Raw genomic sequence first — 22,839 nt, 5'->3', positions numbered from 1 at the left:
TCCTCCACTGCGAGTTTCAGTCAGCAGCAGGAGGGCAGCCCAGTATCTGTGCTGGTTGCATCCATTTTGTGATGCCAGGGCTCTTTCAGATTCCTACCGTATTTCCACAGTAGGTACATGTCTTCCCCTCTAGAAGGGTGAGATCATACTCCCACACCAGTTACTGGTGTGGGGGTATGATTCCAAGTTGTTTGACACCAAACACGACATGTTTTGATGCAGTCATTCCAAAGTTAGCATTTACCACTAGGTTATAATGCACTTACGAGTATATGGTTTAACCGCATCCACAAACAGCCACAGAGAATAGACTCTGCCAGCTGCAGAGGGGCCCTGCTCAGGCGGAGGCACCCCCTCACATTGTAAACCAAGCACCCTGCCCTCAGGATTGATAGGGCCTGCCTTAGGGGTGACTGATAGGTTTATATGTGTGTGTATGGTGAGATATAGGGAACCTATACCTCAGTGAGGAGTGCTAACACTACCTCACCCAGGCTGTAGTAGCAGGCCTATGGTGTCAGATTTAGTCTGCTTCCCAGGGGTGGCATAATACATGCTTCAGCCCCTAGTAGGCCTGTGAAGTACCTATGCCTTTTGTACCTAAGGTACCATATACTAGGGTATCATAAGGTACCACAGTATCCAATCACTAGTGCATCTAATATGCACTCCAAGTTGTTTAGAGAGAACAGAGAGACTGGGTCCCTGATTAGCAGGGACCCAGTCAGACTATAGCCAGAATCCAGTGTTAACATCAGAAAAAAAGTGGGGGCAACATAAGTGCAGATCCTACTCTCCTACATCAGAGGACTGAAGAAATCTCCCTTGGGGTCAAGGAGTGACTCCCCTGCTTGGTAGGTATCAACAAAGTAATTTGCCGGTCTGCATTTCCAAAGCTCCCGGCGGGCTCCAAAGTATTTGCAGCCCAGGAAGAGGATTTCCAGGCATCTCTCAGGCCGACCCGAGTCCCCAAGAAAGCTGAGACCCGCAGCCCTCGTGAGTAGCGTGGAATCGGAACTCCTGGTCACCATGCACTTTTGCAAGTGCATTGACTTCTCAACGTCTCCTGAAGTCGTGCTTGGGCTGTCTTGTAGCCCCCACCTCGAGCACGGAATCCACCGAAGATTGTCGGCCTGGTCATTCCGAGTGACCCGTGAGCCGCCATTTTGTGTTTCGTCTCGCGGTCCCTTTGCGATCCCTGGTCCGTAGACTGGTGGGTCCCTGAGGGGGTAACTTTGAATTACCTTGGGCTTCCCTGGTTGCTCCAGACGTGCCCCGACTCCCTACCACGTGGTGAGTCCCTCAGACCTTGCTGGTCTGCACCGAAGCATCTTTCTCGTTTCTGCGTGTGTTGCTGTTGCCAAGACTTGTTGCATCCAATCTGGGCACCGACGCTGCAGCACTCAACATCCTTCGTGGTACAGCTCCAATCCAGCTCCTGGTCGTCCTCGACGCCTCCTGGTCCTCGTGGCTGAAGAGTCAAGCTTCACTCTTTCACCTGAAATCACCCTACATCGGTGGGCATCTGCTTATCGCCTTCCTTGTCACTGGCTAGTGACCCAGACTCTGTCCCCTCTGCTTTCAGGTTCTTCTCATCTTCGATCCAGGCTTGGATCTCTTCGGACACTTCGCATCTTCACAGCAGCAGCACTTCTTTGCCAGCACCCATTGAAATCGACTAAACGACCCGACACCAAAAGGCACCTATGCACCCGGCTTCCCTGGGTGAGGTAACACGAGTACTCCGGTGCTCCCCTGGGTGTTAGCCCTAGAACTTCCTAAGTCCAAAAGGGTTTGGTCCTGACTCAATTCTAAGTGTCCCTAATCTTTAAAAATCTAACAGCGACTTTCCCCATAGAAGCTAACGGGAGCTCGCGGCTGTGTTCACACACTACACATGGCCCCCGTAGGTCCCCTGTGTTACTACCTTGGGTGGTTACTTAGGGTCCCAGCGATTCTACAGGCTTTGTGTCTAGTTAAGTTGTGGTTCTTATACCACTATTTTAGTATATGGTTTGGCTTGCCCCTAGGGCCTGACGTGTATTTGTGCTATTTTACTGTGATTATTGAAGTGTAACTTATGTGTTTTGATCTCTAGTCTCATAAAGAGACTAGGAGGGTGTGTTTAGTAATAAAACATATATTTTATATATATACCTGGTGTGGATATCTTTTTATTTAGGAACTCAAGAGATTATAGACTGGTAAAACAGGCTGCTTTCTATTCCTTCAAGACTTAGCCTGAAGGCTGCTCTCTATAGCTACCACTAGGATAGATTTCAATAAAAGTTGTCTTTAACCTATAACCAATAAGGGGTTGTTTGAACTGGTACAGGGTGCCCACTATAACTAGTGGACAGCATATACCAGGCCAACTTCTCACAGTGAGGTGCAGAAAGAGCCAACAGATGTGCAAAAAGGGGCACGTGAGGTGCACAAACAGGCAAGAGAATTGCTGAAAGAAGCAACAGGGGTGTAGAAAGAAGAAAGAAAAGGGTAGAAAGAGATAAGTGAGATGCAAAAACAGGCAGGAAAGGTACAGAAAGAGGGAAGACGAGTGCAGAAAGACAACAGGGGTACAGAAAGAGGCAAGAGAGGTGCAGAAACAGGCAAGAGAAGTGCACAAAGAGGCAAGAGAATTGCTGAAAGTAGCAACAGAGGTGTAGAAAGAAGCTAGAAAAGTGCAGAGAGAGGCAAGTTAGATGCAAAAACAGGCAGGGAAGGTACAGAAAGAGGGAAGACTATTACATAAAGAGACAACAGGGGTGCAGAAAGAAGCAAATGAGGTGCAGGAAGAGGCAACAGATGTGCAGAAAGAGGGAAGAGAGGTGCAGAAAAAGGCAAGAAAAGTGCAGAAAGAGGCAAAAGAGGTTCATAAAGAGACAACAGGCGTGCAGAAAGAAGCAAGACAGCTGCAGAAAGAATCATGGAAAGTGCAGAACGAAGCAACAGGGGTGCACAAAGAGGCAAGAGAAGTGCAGAAACTGGCAAGGGAAGTGCACAAAGAGGCAAGAGAATTGCTGAAAGAAGCAACAGAGGTGTAGAAAGAAGCAAGAAAAGTGCAGAAAGGTGCAAGTGAGCAAAAACAGAAATAGGGAGGACGAGTGAAGAAAGACAACAGGGGTGCAGAAAGAAGCAAATGAGGTGCATAAAGAAGCAAGAGACATGTAGAAAGAAGCAACAGACGTGCAGAAAGAGGGAAGAGAGGTGCAGAAAAAGCCAAGAAAAGTGCAGAAAGAGGCAAAAGAGGTAGATAAAGAGACAACAGGGGTGCAGAAAGAAGCAAGACAGGTACAGAAAGAAGCATGGAAAGTGCATAATTAAGCAACAGGGGTGCAGAAAGAGGCAAGAGAAGTGTAGAAAGGAGCAAGTGAGGTGCAGAAAGAGCCAACAGAGGTGCAGAAACAGGCAAGAGAAGTGCACAAAGAGGCAAGAGAAGTGCACAAAGAGCCAAGAGAAGTGCACAAAGAGGCTAGAGAATTGCTGAACGAAGCAACAGAGGTGTAGAAAGAAGCAAGAAAAGTGCAGAAAGTAGCAAGTGAGACGCAAAAAAAGGCAGGAAAGGTACAGAAAGACGAGTGCAGAAAGAGACAACATGGGTGCAGAAAGAAGTAAATGAGGTGCGGAAAGAGGCAACAGACGTGCTGAAAGTGGGAGGAGAAGTGCGGAATGAGGTGAAGAGATGTACAGAAAAAGAAAGAAACGTGCAGAAAGAAGCAACAGAAATGCAGAAAGAGGCAAGAGAGGCGCAGAGGGAAGCAAGAGTGGCTTGCACACCATTAGCACCAATTTAACACCCACATTTAGCAATAAGTAACAGGTGACCATTCTAGGTTTGCAAAGGGCCTTCCACCACGCTGTAACACTTGTTTTTTTTTTTTAATCTGTTTTTTATTTATTGAAATTTCGAAGATTTACAGGTGCTTGAAAGACATCATAAATTGTGTACACTCCATACATGGTGGCATCTAGACGCAACAGATACAGGTTCTCACCGCATGCATGTAGGGCCCTGTACCCGTCCAAGACACAGCCGCTGCACCAGATTAAACATAAGAATAGCATTCAGTTCTTGCCGTGTCTGTAATGTATCCCTATTCGGGAACTGCTTAGTGTCTAGAGTCCAGTGTATAAATCCTTCCGTTGGTGCCATATGGACTGCCAAACAGGCATAACAGAATAAAGACAGTTAACCCCCACAATCCCAACGATCCCAACTCAGACCGGCACTAGTGATGGCGTCCCCATTCCGCCCCTCCTCTTGCCTTCCCCACAGGCTGTAACATTTGTTGCTGCATTTCTGGTAACGTTCGACCCGTTTGAGCTAGAAACAAGGCTTTTTTGTTCAAATCTGCAGATTATGCAGCAGATGATGGATTATATGGCTAATGCAGAAAATGTAAAATTGTGCAAAAGTCGGTGCAGCCAAACAGTCACACAATTCCAGTGGCCCTGCTCATACTCCTGACTAGGTCCACAAGTGCTCCTCAGTGATTACATCTTTTTTTGCCTCACTGAGTTCATAGTTGAGCTTCTATGGAAACGAGGAAGACTAAACCTGAGGTTACCACTCCACAACACAGACTACCATACCACATTATTACTCTTCATAACACATAATCCCACTCTACATAATTCCTATACAGTACATACCACATACTTTCTATCCACATAATTTCACTGCACAATATACCACATAATTCCACTACACACAACGTACATCCACTCCAGTTAAAAAAACATTAGTAAAAAACGTTTGCATTTTCAATGCCAATAGCTCTAATTCTCGCTAATGCGAAACCTATTACTTTGCTAACACTTCTTTAACTAGTAGTCACGTTTGCAGAGTGGTGGAGAAAGGGTGCTGGGCCTCCAACCAGCACTCAGGAATTCCGGTGTGTAGGGCTTACAGGAGGTACCAGTGGGGCTTCTTGGCCCCCAAAGTCCCTCAGGAGTAAATTGGACTTCATCCCCCCATCCCGTAGTCTGCCAGGAGGTGCGTTTGCAGAATGGTGGAGAAAGGGGGGCATGGCCTCCGAAGACGTCTTAGCAATCCCACTGTGCGGGACTTACTGGAGGTAACAAGAGGAGTAGTTGGCCCCGAAGGACATCCTTGGTGGCCAACTACGCCTCCTATTACCTCCAGTAAGTCCCACACAGCAGCATTGCTAAGTTGGAAGAGTAGGCCACGCCCCCTTTGCCCACCACTCTACAAACGCGCACCCTGGCGCACTCTTGGATGGGGATTGAAGTCCTCTTCGCTGCTGGGGGTCCTTTAGGGACCATCTAGCCCAGTGTTTCCCAAACTGGGGTCCGAGGACCCCCAGGGGTCCGTGGCTCATTCCCAGGTGGTCCGCAGGCAGCAGTTTTAAAAGCACTGCAAAGTTCCTTGTAAAATTAGCAGTTTTCGAGCAACTATAAAAGTGTCAAGAAAATGCCAGTGATTAATGTACCTGCTGGAGAGAGATGGGTGTTTTGTCCAGTGGCAGCTTTGACTTATCTAATGTGACACAGAGGGTTAATATGCTTACTGCAAAGAACGTGTACAATGCAATTTAAAAAACAGTATTTTATGTGCATAGGTCAGTGGGTTACTGATTTTGTCACAGAGATTCTTTTGTCACTGTGCAATTCATAAGGGACAATCGTAATCTAGCAGTGTCCTATAAACCGTCATCAAAGAGCTGCTTGCAAACTGCATGGTAAAAGTTAGCAACATATGTTTATTCCCAGTCTATCATTATCCTGATGCTGCTATGTTCCCACTTCCTGCACATGAACAATTTTGTAATGCCGTTTTGTCACTTCTATGTGTGCTGCCTAATGCAGCACACATGGAAGTTACAAAACGTCATTTTTATTAAAGATTGTTTATGTGCAGGAAGGACCACCTTCCTGAACATAAACAATCAAAGGTAAAGCAAAAACGAGAAGAAATAAGGCATTTCTACTCATTTTGCCAAGTTAAGACAAGGTTTTTCATGGTCTTAATTTTGGTGCTGTCGCCTATTTAAGCTGACCTTGTAAATAGCGGGCAGCGTCAAAATCAATGGGTATTGGAGTGAAACGCCCACTGCAACTCCCATTGCCCACCTTTTTCACGCTAAGCATTGCGTGCAAGGGGGCCTTATTTACAAGGCAGTGTTAAGCCACAATAAGTGGCTTAACGCTGCCTTGTAAATAAGGCAAAGCCCCTATTGCCACAGGAACATCGCAAAAAGTGACATTCCCATGGCGATAGAGACTTGTAAATATGCCCCTAAAATCCCTAGCAATTCGAGTATTTCTTGTGCACACGTGTATTTATTTTTTTCAAATTACTGTTTTAATGTTTGAAATTTAAATCCTACAAATTGCTTGGGGGTCCCCGGCTTCCAGTGGTGACTCAATGGGGGTCCTCAGGAGTCAAAAGTTTGGGAACCACTGATCTAGCCTATCTCTTACCTCCAGTAAGCCCCACACTGGGATTGCTGAGAGGTGGACAAAGGCCACGCCCCCTTTTTCCACCACTCTGCAAACGCGCCCCCCTGGCGCTTTCTAAGTTGTGGGATTAAGTCCCCTTGAATACTGAGGGTCCCAGGGGGCCAACTAGCCCACCAGGTACCTCCAGTAAACTCCACAGGGCTGTGTTCCAGAGAGGTGGTCCGAGGCCATGCCCCTTTTTCAGGGGAGCTGGCGGTCCCCAGGGCTGCAGGAGGGCCGCGTGCCCTCCCACATGTAATTTACATAGCCCCGGGGTGGCGGCGGTCGCGGGGCTGCGGGGCCCCCGCAGGCCCCCGCTACATAAATAAATTGCCCCCCGCAACTTGGCCCACCCGGGGACTTTGAAAACGAAGAGCGGGAGACCGCGCTTCGTTTCGTAAACAATTTCGGACGGATTCGCGCACCGACGCGACCCCGCCTGAATTTGTTTTAAAAAAATGCTTTTTTGGGGCCTGGGGTGTAGTGTAGTTCCTATTTCCCTAATAGGTCCTGCACTATGGAATAACATACACTATAGGTTTGGCATATGAATGAGTCAGTAGGCCCCTATCGCGTATGCTAAACTTGTTACTGTGTACCAGCTAGCTCACAAGCCACTAAAAACTTCTTGAAGACAAGAAGGGAATAGCTTCTGGCAACCACATAACATGAAACCCTGAACACTCAGAATCGTGGAAACAATATTCTACTTTTCACTCAGTCACTCATCTCAGAGAAGTACAGAGAAGAAACAGTCGGGTGTGTTTACAATAAAATTTATTGCACAGTCGTTCTTCTAGTACTGATTATATGTGCTGCGACAACTGCTGGACAGTGAGAAATATGTTCAGCAGTAAATAAAACTGCATGGTACAGTTCTACTATTTGGCAATAGTAATGAACACATACATGAATACAGAATGCATAAGATAAAGCCTATACTCCTACGATGCCTAACTAGATGTACCTAAGTGTACCTAGTATGTGTGTAGGTCTTAGAGAGCCAAGAATCCCCCTAGGATTTAGTCAAACCCCATTACCTTAGCAAAGTGTGAGTGGGACTTCTTCCTGATCTCGAGCAGGACACCCCGGGAGGGGTGGATGGATCTTTGCCAGCTGGAGCCTCGGCATGAAGCGGTTGCAGCATCTTGGGTCAGAGTGTCGGCATGGAAGTCTCGGTCCCCTCTTCCTAATCTACTGAGGGAAGGTGTATTTATACCCTAGGTGCTTGACCACTTGACGTGGGTTAGCCACTGTTGGACATGGAGATGACATATTTAGGATGGACCGTCGACTGCTAAGGAGGAGGTGTGGAGCCCATTCTTGGAATCAGCAAAGACGTCAGTGAACCCCTCCCTCTGCACCCAAAGCACACGTCAGATAAGGGACAGCCCTCGTTGCTCGTTATTGTGAAGGGAAGGCATCTAATGTAGGTGAAAGGGCCTTTAGTGGGTGAAAGGGCATGCCTGTCTTGGTGGCACGAAGGATTGGTGCCTCTGAAATGACGCAACAATGTTAGGGCCTCAATCCGGCACATAACAGGGGGTCCCTGTGAGACCCCCTGAGCAGGGCTGGGGGGGTCAGGGTGTTTTTACCCTGCCCCCTTTCCTTGTTTTTTAATCTTTTTTCTCACCTTCTTCTTTCTACCTCCTCGAAGCACAAGATGGCTGCCAACACTTCCTAGTTTGAAGTGTTGGCAGCCAATTAGAACCAAGCTCGTGCTCGGCTGTTAGGCTCCGCCCAGATATCAAAACTTTTTCTTTTTCTAATTTCTCAAGAACTACTGAACAGATTTACACCATTTAACAAAAAGGGCTCTTTCTGAACCAAGGGCTACCTTTTTGCCAAATGTGGTGTAAATCCGTTAAGCAGTTCGGGCTGTAGCTTTGTCTAAAGTTTCCTATGGAACAACATTGGGAAAACACGTTTTGGGACCCCCCTTTTTTCTTAGCCCCCGCTTGACGAATCACCCCGAAACTTTCAAGACAGGAGCTGACCAGAGCTGATCACTAGTTTTGAATAGTTCGTGAAGATTCGTCAACCGCTGCCAAAGTTATTGGGAAAACAAAAAACACTTTTCCTATGGAAACTAGGTCCTAACTATAACTACCTACTGGCGACCACCAGTAGGTAATATATATATTCCCTTAAGTATCAGTTCTGTGATGTAGCAATAGATGATGCTTTGGTTTGAAAGGCTTTTCACATTCGGAACACATCTAAGGTTTCTCTTCAGTGTGAGTTCTCTGATGTTGGGTTAGTGTGCACTTGTACTTGAAAAGCTTATAACTGAAAGTGAAACAGACCATCGGTGTAAACATATACACACTGTTAAACACCTGCATCAGTCACAAACTAAAATGCCATTTAAAGAAAGGAAAGTGAGAGAAAATGAGTCCTTATTATTTCTTCCTGAAGAGGCCAATACAGTGTAAGTTTGTTATACAAGGTGGTAGTAAGAAAGATTGGTCTAAAATTGTTCTCCTTGTTTAGGGATGTCACTAAAATGCTGTCTCTTCTACCTTTTGTTTCTTCCAGTTTTGTGTGCTTGGATTAAAGGTGCAGGTTTAGAGGCATGTTTTATATCTGAACTAATTATTGTGTACATTGTAGAGAATCTGGAACTATTAAAATCATATTTCAAGTTTTGGAAGTGTTTAATTATTTCACTGATTGGTGAAATTGCTGGCTGATACAAATCTTGACCAATATGTAAAATCTAATTTCCCACGGACACAGAATGGGTAAGCCCCTTTGAAACATCAGGCCCCTTTTCTAATAAGTCAGTATTGATAGCAGGTGAACTGCCTAACACCCCAGGCTTTACACATTCAATGTCAGGTGTAGCGATGGGTAACTGTGAAAAGAGGGCTGTCACTATGATCCATGGGTTAGGGGTGGAAATATGACACAAGACGATCATTTGTTTTTGTAACATATTTTATAGATTTTCCATGCATGTAGGATAATGTCTAATACATACAAGACACATTTGTTCTCCAGCCCCAAGCCACAGGAGCCATATCCTATGAAGGATAATACAGGATAAAAAAAAGAAGTGGACATGGGCCAGCCAAACAGGAACCTGGAAGAGCAGCGAGAACTTCAAACACTATCACATAACAACAGAGCTACCCATTAGTGCCCGTAAAACAACAATGTAGGCATTGAATTTTTTTTCTAAAGGAATGAAAAACCAGTTAACTAAACCACCTCTGGAGTAATAAAAAGATAGAAGAAAAAAAGAGAAAGATGATCAGGGGATGTGATGGCTTTACTAGAGGCCTACAGGCTGGCAGAGGAGGGTAGGTCTATGGAAAGGCCCCCACGGGGATCACTTCTTTCCGCAGTCGTGGACCTCTGCCTCACCTGAGGGGTATTTCTCTCATGAACTTTGCGTGGAATTAACCACACTACATTGATGCAGGTGCAAGATTTTTTACTTTAGTGAGCACCCAACATCTAATGGTGGGCCCTCATACCTTACTATACAAGGTAGGTAATATTACGGTCCTGATGAAATGCCATTTGACCCTCCTGGCAACCAAGGCATGAAGCATGTCGACCCCACCATTTTTTTGACATGCTAGCCATTAGGGTACATTGTTACCTCAAGATAGTGTAGTTCTTTTCACTGTGTCAAGGGACCATTACCCCTTAAACACTCCCTTGGTCCCCCTAGACTCTTTTATATCACTCCCTTCACCACCATATCTTTGAACTCTCATTTGCACTCATCAAACGGCGTTTAAGGATCAAAAGATCTCCACTAAAGAGCCCAGAGGCCCATCAATCATTGCAGCACCGGTTTGATGAGGGGCACCCTATGATGAAGCATGACACCCCACCAGGTGTGTGAGGACATTATGATCTGACCACTCGGATTCCCCTGATCCTGAAGATCGGGCTATTGATTCTACTTTAAATAGGGTTCAGTTTGTCCCTCCGAGGAACTACCCCCTCAATATGTTTTGAGGTTGGTAACACAACAGGGTGGAGAGGGGCAGGGCCCACAGAACAGAGAGGCAGGACATGTAGGCCCTAACGACACGACAGGGCAGTGATGGAGAGTGTAGAATCAGTTAGTGCTGCCATCTAGGGATGCAGGAAGCAATCGGAGATCAGCAGATTCATTCAGTTGAGGACAGTCTTGCATTATTTTCTCATGCTTGCGGGTGTTCCGACGAAAGACGACCGCGTCAAGCTTCCATCTTGAGGACTGCTCCTTCCCTTCACATTCTGCTCACTTGATCACCTCAGATCACCACAGCACAAGGCTAGGCCCGAAAGAACTTCCAAGCCATCATAAACTGAAAATGCACCAATAGCAATGCCAGATCTATCAAGTTGGTCGTCCCTAGCTGTGCCCGATGCTGGGAAAACAATCCCAGGATACAATAGATCCGGATTTCAGGATGTATCGCCCGGATGCCACTGCAATAAATCGGGCCTCCGTGTCCCAGTAGGAGTGAATATTGGGACACGACAATACCATATCAAGAAAGTCCACCCCTTCAGTGGCGCATCTGGGACACACTCCATTAGCCCCAAGGTACATTAAATTGATCCTCTTCGGGATGTGGTAGGCCCTGTGTAAGAAATAATATTGAATAAGCCTAAACCTGGCGTTGCTGGACACTCATGGGGTGGCAGCTAATATGTTAGTCCAAACCTTATCCATGATCGGAGTGGCTGTGTACTAAGCCCAACGAGTCCGCAGTCCTTGTTAATCAGATTTAACCTGCTGTAGTAATGCATTACATAATGAAGAGATCGCCCTAGTTTGACACAACGTCATGCAGATAACCTGCAGGGTAGCAAGAATCTGAGGTTCCATTGACCCCTGCCTCCATTGGGCACGTACTGTGGCCCTCATGGAGCCATATACGAGGAAATGTTGTGGAGGATGTCCGAACTCCTCTATGAGGGTCGGAAGACCTCTGATCCCACCATTTACAAATAGATCTCCCAAGGCGTGAACACCAAATTCTGGTCAGTCCCATAGACCACCCCAGTCACCCTGTGGGTGCAAGGCAGGTAAAACAGTTAGTGGAAGTTCCGGAGCGTAGGGCAGAGTACAGTGTGTACGATGAAGAGTCCGGGCCCAGACATATTGCAGTGTGTCAAGTCATAGATTTCTCAGTGCTCTCTGAAGCCTCCACGTGGTACTGAGAAGCAAGAAGTATAAAGTAGCATGGCTACGGGTGTCCGCCATTTCTGCTCCGGGTGCAGCGCCTAGGGTCACTCTCCGCCACGTCACCCAGACAAGTTGGGTGGCCAAATAATAAAGCTTGAAATCCGAAACTGCTAAACTGCCCTCAGTAGAAGGGAGCTTGACCTTGGCAAACAAGACTCTGTTTCTGCCACTGCCCGACAGCAATCCATCAATTTCTTGAAAGACAGCCTGAGGTACCTGGACAGGAATACCTGCAAAGAAATATAACATGGAACTACCATATTTGCAAGGGCGGCTCAGCTCATGACAGAGAGTGGCAGAGTGTGCCAAAAGCCAACACAGTGTCGCAGGCACGCAAGTGCTGCCTGGAAGTTATACTAGATCAGTTGAGTTTAGATGCGATAGATGTGCATCCCTCAGCAGCGAAAGGTGTATGGCTCCGACCTGATCTCATCTCCAAGCTTTGAAGTTCTATCCTCAGAGAAAAGGGTGTTCGGATAATAAGCATTAGACTTACCCCAGTTTACCCAAAGCCCCGACACAGAGGTGAACCTAGCGAGTGCTGTGCTAGCCCCATTAATGTCTGTGCTCGCCCCAGAGAGATAGCAACATATCAGTCACATATAACGAAACATAATGCGTTATACCCCCCAGCTGCAGACCTTGGTAAGAGGTGCCCAGACGAAGCGTTATGGCCAATGGCTCAATCACCATGGCAAACAGCTGTGGTGAGAGCAGACAACGCTGCTTAGTACCCCTCTGTATGCCGGAAGAGTTGGATATCGACCCTAAAACGGGAGTGGGGAAAGTATACAGTAGTTTTGTCCAGGAGAGGAATCTGCTACAAATGCCCCTACCTGCTGAGGTAGTGTAGAGAATTTTCCAACTCAAGGAACTGAAAGCTTTCTTGCTGTCAACCGCCAGGACGGTGGCCTTGAAGTAGTCCTCAAGTGGGGAGTGCAGTACATGAACAAGTTGTCTAATATTAGTGATGGTACTACGATTCGGGATAAACCCAGACTGGTCGGGGTGCATCAGGGTCGAGAGTCAAGGCAGCAATCGAGTGACTAGGATCTTACTAAATATTTTGTAATCCGCATTTATTATCCTAAATGGCCTGTTGGAGGAGAGTTGATCCGCCTCCTTGCCCTGTTTAAGGAGAGGGACAAACAGAACCTGTCGCATAGTGGGTGGGGAGGCATCACTCCCCTTCGCAAAGTTATAAATATTGGTTAATGGAGGAGCCAAAGTATCCACAAAGGGTGAATAAAACTCAATAGGAAGTCCATCCTTTCCCTGGTCAGGGACTTATTAGCCTCTCCCACTTCCTGAACCTGTATGAAACAAGACATTTATACCAAAAAAATACATAGCTGCAAGGTGTCCCATTGTCAGTCATATTAGCTTTATTTCGATAAAAAACATATCTTAAAAGCTTTTTAAAACAAGAATCAACATTTACAGAATACAAAACATTTCATTAGAATTAAATAGGCATTAAAAAACAAGCTTATTAAATTAATAGCATAAAACATCGTAAAATCATTAGCAGGGCACGAATTGGCTCTTAACAGTAGAAGTATTCAAGGATCGGCTTTTAAGTTTCTCGATCTAATCTTCCATGCCCAGCTCAAGAATTTTGCCACACTACAAGCGTAAAGAGTTCGTGGATCAGATCTTAAGATACGCAATGCCGCAGAGTGGCTACGGGTACCCAGCTCCCTACAGAGTGGTTTAAGCCAACATTTCCCTGGGATTTTATAGGCTGGGCATACGAACATGATATGGGCTATTGTCCCATGCTCTGCCGTACAATTTGGGCAAGAGGCTAATGTTTTGTAGGGAACCTTCCATTGGGCAGACATTACACGGGTAAGGAGTGAGCCAACCCTGAACTCAAAGTATAAGGCTCTATCATAAGGTTTTTGAATAACATCTAGGTAAGGTTCATAATAGATGGTAAATTTATGCTGCATAAATTCCTCAGTGAGCCTACCTAGTTTATGATCTGAAAAAGCCTTGTTATGGATCCAAGTCCAGTAAGCTTTCTTGAGTTCTGCCTTAGGTGGAGAAGATCTAGTTATCCACATCTCTTTGAGGCCCAGATCGTAGAGCAGTGATTACAAGGTGATAAGCCAGTTGATTTTATACCAGCCATCCATGTTCATGACTTCTTTTAGACCTGCAGCATACTTGGCTAGCTCAGGCGTTCGCCACAAGCGAGCCCATAATAAAAGAGGGCGAAGTCTAGCCAAGTCTCTAAGTGAGTGGCACCCTAGATCTTGTAACAAAGGTCTGGTGGGAGTCCTTACAGGCAACATCATAAGATCTTTTAAGAATTTATTTTCAGACTTCACAATTTGATCTAGATTGGAAAAGCCACACAATTCGGCTCCATAAAGGGCCGAATTTGCTCCTCTAGCCTTGTATATATCGATTGCTGGAGCTATGGGCTTGCTTGCTGAGGTACGATGTTCTTTAAATATAGCTCCAGTGACTCTTTTGTGATTCAGGAGCAATTTTTGGATGTGTGAGCTCCAACACATGGTGTCTGAAATGCGGATGCCTAGATAGTCAAATACAGTGACCCTCTCAAGCGGGACACTGTTTAGGACAGGTGAAATTCTAAGTTTAGCAGGAGAGTTCAGCACCAGAAACTTGTTTTTTTCTGTGTTGATAACCAATCCTCTGATGGTACAAAAGGATTGGAAACCATCCAGCAGGCGCTGTAGGCCCCTCGGGGTCTTAGAGATAAGGAGGGTGTCATCGGCGAACAGGAGAGTAGGAATTTTTTCGCCCGCCAGTGCCGGTGCGTCAGATGGTATTTGCTGCAAGTGCTCCACCACCCCATTTATATACAAAGAAAATAGGGTGGGGGCTAAAACACAGCCCTGGCGGACGCCCCTGTTCACCGATATTCTGTCCGTTCTCTGCCCCTTCGGGCCCCATCTGACCTGGGCGTAGTTTCCCTCATGAAGGCGTACCAAAAGGTTTAAAATGTACGTCGGGAGTCCCTGATCAGAAAAAACCTTCCAAAGAAATCCCTGAGGAACCAGGTCAAAGGCAGTCTTTAGATCTATAAATGCAAGATAAAGACTGCCTTTGCCTATCTTGACCACCTTCCAATACAAGAGAAGTAGTCTGAACACCTGCTCAATTGTCCCCGTGCCTGCCCTAAAACCTGCTTGGTAGTCAGAGAGAATCTTCTTTTCATCCGCCCATTCCAGGATTCTCTCCAACACCACCCTCCCAATGGTCTTCTGCATGGAGTCAATTAAGCTTATTGGGCGATAATTAGCTGGATCGTCCCTTTTTCCCTTTTTATATATAGTGACGACCTCGGCTCCTTTCCAGGAGTCTGGTATCTGGCAGCCAGTAACAATAGCATTAATTGGGATGGAAATGAATTTTGCCCATTTTGCAGGGTCCGTACGGAAAAGATCTCCAGGTATGCCATCTGGACCGGCTGCCTTGGCTGGAACTATGCGGCGAATGGCAGTTTCCACTTCCATTTCGGAAAAGGGATGGCTATTTGATGCCCCTGTAGTTGATCTTAATTCTATTGATGAGTCCTTTAGTGGAAGATCATCGGGGGCAGAGTAAAGCTTCAGGAAGTGTTCATACCAAACGGAGCTTGGGATGTTACAAGTAATTATGTCACTTTCGGGGCGCGTCTTTGTCCTAATGATATTCCAAAACCGGCAGGCATCCTTTTCTAGGCTAGCCGTTTTCAGATCCTGCCAGTACTGCTCTTCCCATTCTTTTTTAGCACTATCTACTGCCTTCTTGTAATCCTTCCTTGCTTGCTTAATCTTAGGGTGCGATCTACTTCTAACTGCAGCAACCAAGGCCATCTTCTTTTGCCTACAAGATTTCGTATACCATAAGTTGGCTCTGTTTGTTTTTGTGGGCACAGGCCGATATCCTGCTCTAGTCGTTGTGCAAAAAAGATTCTGGAGAGTGCTAATTGTTTTGTCATAAATTTCAGGAATTTTGACAGCAACAACATGATCCAAGGAATCGCCTCCCAATTCTTTCAGTGCCTCTGCAACTGTTCTTTTAATGGCGCATAGCTTCCCTTCATCTAGGAGGACCCTGTTCCATTTCAAGTACCTGTTGCAGTTAGAGGGAATTACTTCCCTTGTTGGCATTAGATCTTCTAGTAAAAAACCACCAGATTTGGGTAACCACACGGATTTTAGGGTTAAAGAGAGTAGATTATGATCGCTGTCAACTGTCGGTATTATCTCCATATCTATTAAATACTGCCACAGATTGAAATTTAAAAAAATGTAATCAATCCGCGACGAGCAGCCCAGCCTATTGTAGGTATGTGTCTCGTTTGCATCAGAAAGAGACCTACCATTAGTTGCTCTTAGCCCATATTCAATGGCCAAGGAATTCAGTTGGACAGCAAGCTTGGTCCATCTTTTTATCGGTGGGATGCTTAATGGAGGAATTCCTCGTTTTGCATCGTCCTCCTCGATACCTAACATATCCTCAATAGCAAGAGGCTCAAAAGTACAGTTGAAGTCGCCTGCTATTAGGATATGTGAATCAATGGGGCAGTTAGAGAGCTCAGTTTCCAAAGAAGCAATTATTGGTGACTCAGTACCTCCCTTGGTTCCCCGAACATATACAATAAAGATTACAAGGGTTCTTCCTCCTTGGTTCTCCCGGATGGTCAATTTTAAGAGGTCTGGGGAAATGCATTGAACCTGTTTAAGTGACCAGTTCAAGGATATACTTATCCATACCAATAGCCCACCCGATGGCCGACCCTTTCCTGTTTGTGGTGATACTGCTGGGGCAAAATAAGACACAAATCCTACTTTATGGTGCTCAATCTTGCACCACGTCTCTTGGAATATGCATATATTATAGCCTTCAATAAGCTTATTCCAATCTGGAAGAGAAAGCTTTCTAAAAAGGCCAGCTATATTCCAAGAGAGGATCTTCAAGCCTGCGCTGTTCATTCTGCAGGCCCCTTTTCGCCAGGTGGTTGAGTATAGGCACAGTCGGATTGTAAAGGGGGGGGGTTTAGTGTTAGGGCTCGTTGTTGCGAGCCCTGAGGCAAACACCCGGGTATTTAGGCATTGAGGGATAGAAATGGTAGTAAGAGCACCATGAGAGAATGATAGGTCGGGGTCACATATGGGAAAGGCTGGCAATTTAGAGATTTTCGTCAGTCAGTCATTCCCAAGAGGTGATCCCCTAGGAGGCTTCATAATTTTATCCCCCAAAGCTGTAATGCCTATCATAGACGGATGTCTAAATTGGATATTCGAAGTAGCAGGGGGACAAGATCTATAATCCAAAGTCAGAAGTCCCTCTGCTAAATGCGGGGATGTCAAGATGAGCTCAATAGTATCCAATCGCTGGGCCGGATGTGAGTGCCTAGTAGCCTTCACTATATCCTCTCTTACTACTGAGTAGCAGCCTCTAACATGCCTAATCCAATGTGTAGCCTTGTTGATCAGTGAGTCCTCATGTTCCTTGCCCACCACCTTAGGAACGTTAACCATAAGGACTGACCGCTTTAAGGATGTAAAAGAAGGGAAGAGGCCGCTAGATGGAACACCTAGTGTACCTCTATCGTGCGTAATTGCCGGAGATCTCAAAGGGGTTGGGGCCGGCGATACACCAAATGGTCCCCTGCACTGCGTCGTTATCGCAGACTCGGTGAGTGGCCCTACCTTGTGGTTTAAAGTGGGGAGCTCTGGTTGAGTGGGCTGAGAGCATACCCCATCGTTATTTTTATAATAACTTTGCCTTTTATTTGTCGTTTGTATTACGCACTGTGGGGCAACTGGATTTAGGGAAGTATGATGCGATATTAACAGTTCTAAGGAGGATTTCAGATTTTTAACTAGGGCTTTTAAGTCCTTAACTTCTGCTGTTAGTAAGTTAATAGACAATTTCAGATCTGTGGAGTCACTGTGTCCAAGCCATCGTCTGCTTGGGCCCCCGAGGCAGTTTCCACAGGGCTATTAGCTATCAAAATTTCGTGAGGGACCGGTTCATTTGCTAAGGTCGCAAACCTATTGGTGCACACTATTACAGTGGGCTCCAAGTGGTTTGGCCTGTGCTGGGAAAGAGACTGGGTCGATGGCTGGGAAAGAGAAATAATCTCCGAGGAGGGGGTATTCTGTACGCCTCTTGGGCCAGAAGGCTTGCGAAACATCTCTGGTATATGTATGGAATCTATTTTGTGCGATTTGCCCAATTCCCCCTTCTCTAATATATTTGCTTCTTGATCTACTGCCGGAACCCCCATCAAAATATTTTCACAGTCTTCAGCTAAAGCTTCGATACGGTCCATCGTGTCACTTTTGGACACCTTCTTGTAGCTTTTCTTAACTTTTTTGGCTTTCTTAGGGCCATGCATAGCGTTCATTCCTGAGCCGCCCACCCCCCCCCCAGCCCCTCCATGGTTTTTCGTTTGCCCATAATTAAACCTTCTAGGGAGAAATACAGCAAGTGAAGTAACTTTCCAAAGCAAACAGTACCTTTGAGCAAAATCAGATCCCTTTGCTGCTGGGCTCAATTGGATGTCCCAGTTGGTATTGGCGGGCGAAATAATAGAGGGTTAGCCCTGGCCTGGCACCTCCTGGCAGTGACGGGCAAGGACAGGCCCGCCCTTGGACCGGGCTTCGCCCAGGCACGGCCCGCGCGCTTCCCGCACTGCGGGGCTGCCAGTGGCCTTAAATCCCTCCCCGGCGCTGCCCGATTGCGTATGTGGCAGGCGCCCGGGGCAAGGGATGCTGGAAAGTGAAGTTCGTAATAGCCGTTCCCCTCACGGCAGCGGAAATCACACAGGAGCGCAGGAGACCGCCTGACAGGACTCCCCCGATGAAAGCTGTTCCCCTCACGGCAGGGCAAGAAGTTCCAAGTTAGCACCAGGTAAGACAAACGTGTCCCATTGTTAAGTGTGATACCTTCAGCTAATCATGACTTTATACCCAACTGCAATTTACTGCTGGGATTTGCGAGCATATAATTACAATGTTTTTTTTTTAAATCTCTTTTTACTGATGGCACATATAATTATAATGTTAAAAGCAAACTTTCAAATTTCAGAATACAATGTGATGCCTAATAAAAGTTAAGGACTGACTTAAAGTTAGATATTTCTATGGCAGCTACAAATGTAAACTCAACAGCGGCACCACCTTAATGTAGTTAGGCAAAGAGTGCAGAAAAGCAGTGGTGAGCAAGCCTAAATCATCAAGTTTCACCAGCCTTAGAATGCAGTGCTGCAAATTAATCTAGTGTAATTAAAAATGTTAACGAGTTGACGAGGTGCTGTGCTGCTTGCAGGGTTGTCCACCCCTAAAATGCCATAATATTAAGTAAGGAGTAAGAGAATGACTCCCAACTGAGTTATAGAATTTTCAAAAAGATTTGAATATAGCACTTTTACTTAATCCATTAACAGGACTGTACACCAGAGAGTCCTAACAGAGTGTGAGAGATAAGGAGATGTGAGGGAGGGTAATGAGGTGTGAGGGTGAGTGAGAGTGTAATACAAACTTTCTATGCTTAAAACTGTCTAACGTCGTCCACTGGACACACGGTCAATGGTAACTCACTATCTAGCATGCATTGGTCACCTTTATATTAAATACGCTCTTTATAACAACATGTTTTATAAACACTGGAAAACATATTTTGTCTATTCTGGGATTTAGGCAGCTGAATAAACACTGCTTAAACACTGATTAAACACTGATATAAAAAGGTTTGGAACCCAATAAGAAAACACCACTGTAATCCACAAAAACATAAACACTGAAAACAGGACGGCCTAATTATAACATTTGTATATTTTTACTCTGAGTGTGAGCTCTCAGGTGAAGGGATAGTGTAAACTTACGTTTGAAAGCCTGGTCACATTCAGAACATGTATATGGTTTCTCCCCCGTATGACACCTCTGGTGATAAGACAGTGTACCATTTGTTGCAAAAGCCATGTCACATTCAGAACATTTATAGGGTCTCTCCCCAGTGTGAGTTCTCTGATGCACTAATAGCTCTCTTTTTGATCTGAAAGCCATATCACATTCAGAACATGTATATGGCTTCTCGTCAGTGTGAGTTCTCTGATGTAGGGCTAGTGTACCTTTCTGTCTGAAAGCCTTGTCGCATTCAGAACACTTATATGGTTTTTCCCCTGTGTGAATTCTTTGATGTATTGATAAAACACATTTCCGTGTGAAAGCCATGCCACACTCAGAACATTTAAAGGGTCTTTCCCCAGTATGTGTTTTGTGATGTGATTCCTGATGACTCCTAACTTTAAAAGCCTTATCGCATTCAGAACATTTATACGGTTTCTCCCCAGTGTGAATCCTTTGATGTATGAATAGTTTACCTTGTTGTCTGAAAGCCTTATCACATTCAGAACATTGATATGGTTTCTTCCCAATGTGAGCTCCCTGGTGTAACAATAGATTACTCTTTCCAATTAAAGTAATGTCACATTTAGAACAAATATATAATCTCTCATAAGGTTTCTCTCCAGTGTGAGTTCTCTGATGAACTGATAACTCTATTTTGGTCTTGAAAGCCTTAACACATTCAGAGCATTTATATGGTTTCTCCCCAGTGTGAATTCTTTGATGTGTGGCTAGTGAACCTTTCCGTCTGAAAGCCTGGTCACATTCAGAGCATTTATATGGTTTCTCCCCAGTGTGAATTCTTTGATGTATTGATAAATCATATTTTCTTGTGAAAGCCTTATCGCATTCAGTACATTTATATGGTTTCTCCCCAGTGTGAATTCTCTGATGCATTGATAGCTCGCTTCTTATCTTATAAGCCTTATCGCATTCAGAACATTTATATGGTTTCTCCCCAGTGTGAATTCTCTGATGCACTGATAGCTCGCTTCTTATCTTAAAAGCCTTATCGCATTCAGAACATTTATATGGTTTCTCCCCAGTGTGAATTCTCTGATGCATTGATAGCTTGCTTCTTATCTTATAAGCCTTATCGCATTCAGAACATTTATATGGTTTCTCCCCAGTGTGAATTCTCTGATGCACTGATAGCTCGTTTCTTATTTTATAAGCCTTATCGCATTCAGAACATTTATATGGTTTCTCTCCAGTGTGAATTCTCTGATGCACTGATAGCTCGTTTCTTATTTTATAAGCCTTATCACATTCAGAACATTTATATGGTTTCTCCCCAGTGTGAATTCTCTGATGCATTGATAGCTTGCTTCTTATCTTATAAGCCTTATCGCATTCAGAACATTTATATGGTTTCTCTCCAGTGTGAATTCTCTGATGCACTGATAGCTCGCTTCTTAGCTTATAAGCTTTATCACATTCAGAACATTTATATGGTTTCTTGCCAGTGTGGATTATTTGATGTGAGAATAGTGTACGCTCTTGTGTGAAAGCCTCGTCACATTCAGAACATTTATATGGTTTCTTCCTAATGTGAGGTCTCTGCTGTAAAAATAGATTACTCTTTCCAATGAAAGCCTGATCATATTCAGAACATTCATGAGGCTTCTCACTGCTGTGTTTAACTTCATCTTGCAATACCTCTTGTGATGACTTTAAAGCCTTGTCGTATTCAGAAAATCCATATTGTTTCTCCCAAGTATGAGTTTTTTGATATACTGAGAGCGCCATCTTTCTCATGAAAGGCTTGTGGCATTCAGGACAATTATGGGTGTTGCTCCCAGTATGAGTTCTCTGATGAATGGATAGTGGCAACTTTCTTATGAAAGTCTTGTCAAATTCAGAACATTCATAGGGGTTCTTCCCAGTAAGCTCTTTGTGATGCACAGTTGGAGGATTAATTTGAATGAAGCCTGAACACATTTAGAACCTTTACATGATTTCTACCCAGTGAAAGTTCTCGGATGCTGGATTAAATAATTCATACGATTCTTTGCATTGTTACATGCAGAATATTCATATGTTTTCCCTCTGGTGTGTCTTATCTGATATTCCAATAGCTCAGATGATATCTTGAAATCTTCGCCACATTCAGAACATTCATATGGTCTCTCTCAGTGCGAGTTCTGATGTATAGTTAGTGAATGCCTTTGACTGAAAGAAGTGTCACATACAGAATATCCATATGGTTTTTAACCATAATCCTTTGATATTTTATCACCTGCTCCTTTCATTCAGAATATTTATAAAGCTCTCCATTGTTGTGTGTTATGTTTTAATGATTATTCTTCCCTCATTCAGTATGTTCATATGGACTATGCTTGAGAGTGTGGCTCGCTCGGCTTGTCTCTTCAGGTTGGATGCATTGTGTTTAAATGTTTTATGTTTTGAATGTTCAGCAACGGTGGAACCACCCTAACCAATCCACCATCATCGGTAGCGGTGGACACCTTTTTACATTGATCTAGAATGGCAACATCCTCACCTTACGGGAATCAGACAAATATCTTTTATACGGATCTGCAGATAGGAAATGAGACTCTTTCCTGCAAGTTTTCTGGTGTCTAATTAGAGTTATTCATTCATATTGCCTCTTCAAGGATTGGCCTCTAGTTGATTTCATATTGCACAGTTAGTCGGTCATCTTTACATCAAAGTTGTCACATGCAGAGCATGTGCTCTCTACTGTGCATGAGATCGGACTTGTTAGAGTTCCTTACAGTGGGAAAGGGCATCAGGTACGTGCTCTGCTTCGGAAACAACTGTGTGCATTAAAATATCTTCTCACATCAAAAACATTTGCAGAATTCCTTCAGTAAGTTAACTTCTCGCCACCGTGCATAACATTTTTCTAATGTTCGTGTTTCCAAGTCGGGTTCGATTGGTTGTTGCCTGAGAACATTTTAATGGAGCTTTAGCTGTCATGACAATCTCTTCAGATTCCTTTCATAATGTTTTTCTTTTACCTTCCAGAGTAAACATCAGAAAAAAAGATTTAGAGCAATAAAGCCAATGAAAAACTTAAATATGGTAAAACTAGTCATCACAGTAAGAATTAACATAGAAAACAGAATACTTTTAATACCTTGACTAAACCAACAGCATGGAAAACAGACCTCTAGACATCACTGGCCAATGACCACGTTACACATTTAGACTGAAACAAAAATACAAGAGAATCAGCCCCAGATTTACAAAGATTTTGATTGGGGTTGCATCCATTTTTGGAGCAGCAGAATGCAAAATCTATTTTGAGATTAACAAGGTCATGCAAAGCCTAATTTA

General features: G+C 44.7%; 1 protein-coding gene across 4 annotated transcripts in view; it reads right to left on the bottom strand.

The window, feature by feature from the left end:
• Nucleotides 1-22,839, bottom strand: part of LOC146863539 (uncharacterized) — a 243,864-nt gene that overhangs the window by 201,995 nt on the left and 19,030 nt on the right. The window contains exon 2 of one of the 4 annotated variants that reach the window (XM_085643000.1): nucleotides 19,515-22,520. The exons of 2 other annotated variants lie outside the window; for them this stretch is intronic. In XM_085643000.1, the coding sequence (XP_085499126.1) occupies nucleotides 19,515-21,477 (1,963 nt within the window). In that variant the 5' untranslated portion in view covers nucleotides 21,478-22,520. Of the gene's footprint in view, nucleotides 1-19,447; nucleotides 22,521-22,839 lie in introns of those variants that run through there. One more of the 4 variants, XM_085642998.1, reaches the window with a different exon arrangement.

Source organism: Triturus cristatus, chromosome 2_2 (assembly GCF_964204655.1).
Source record: "Triturus cristatus chromosome 2_2, aTriCri1.1, whole genome shotgun sequence".
NCBI lineage: Eukaryota > Metazoa > Chordata > Amphibia > Caudata > Salamandridae > Triturus > Triturus cristatus.
The sequence above is the reverse complement of the archived record's forward strand: the minus strand, read 5'-3'. Positions and strand labels throughout refer to the sequence as shown.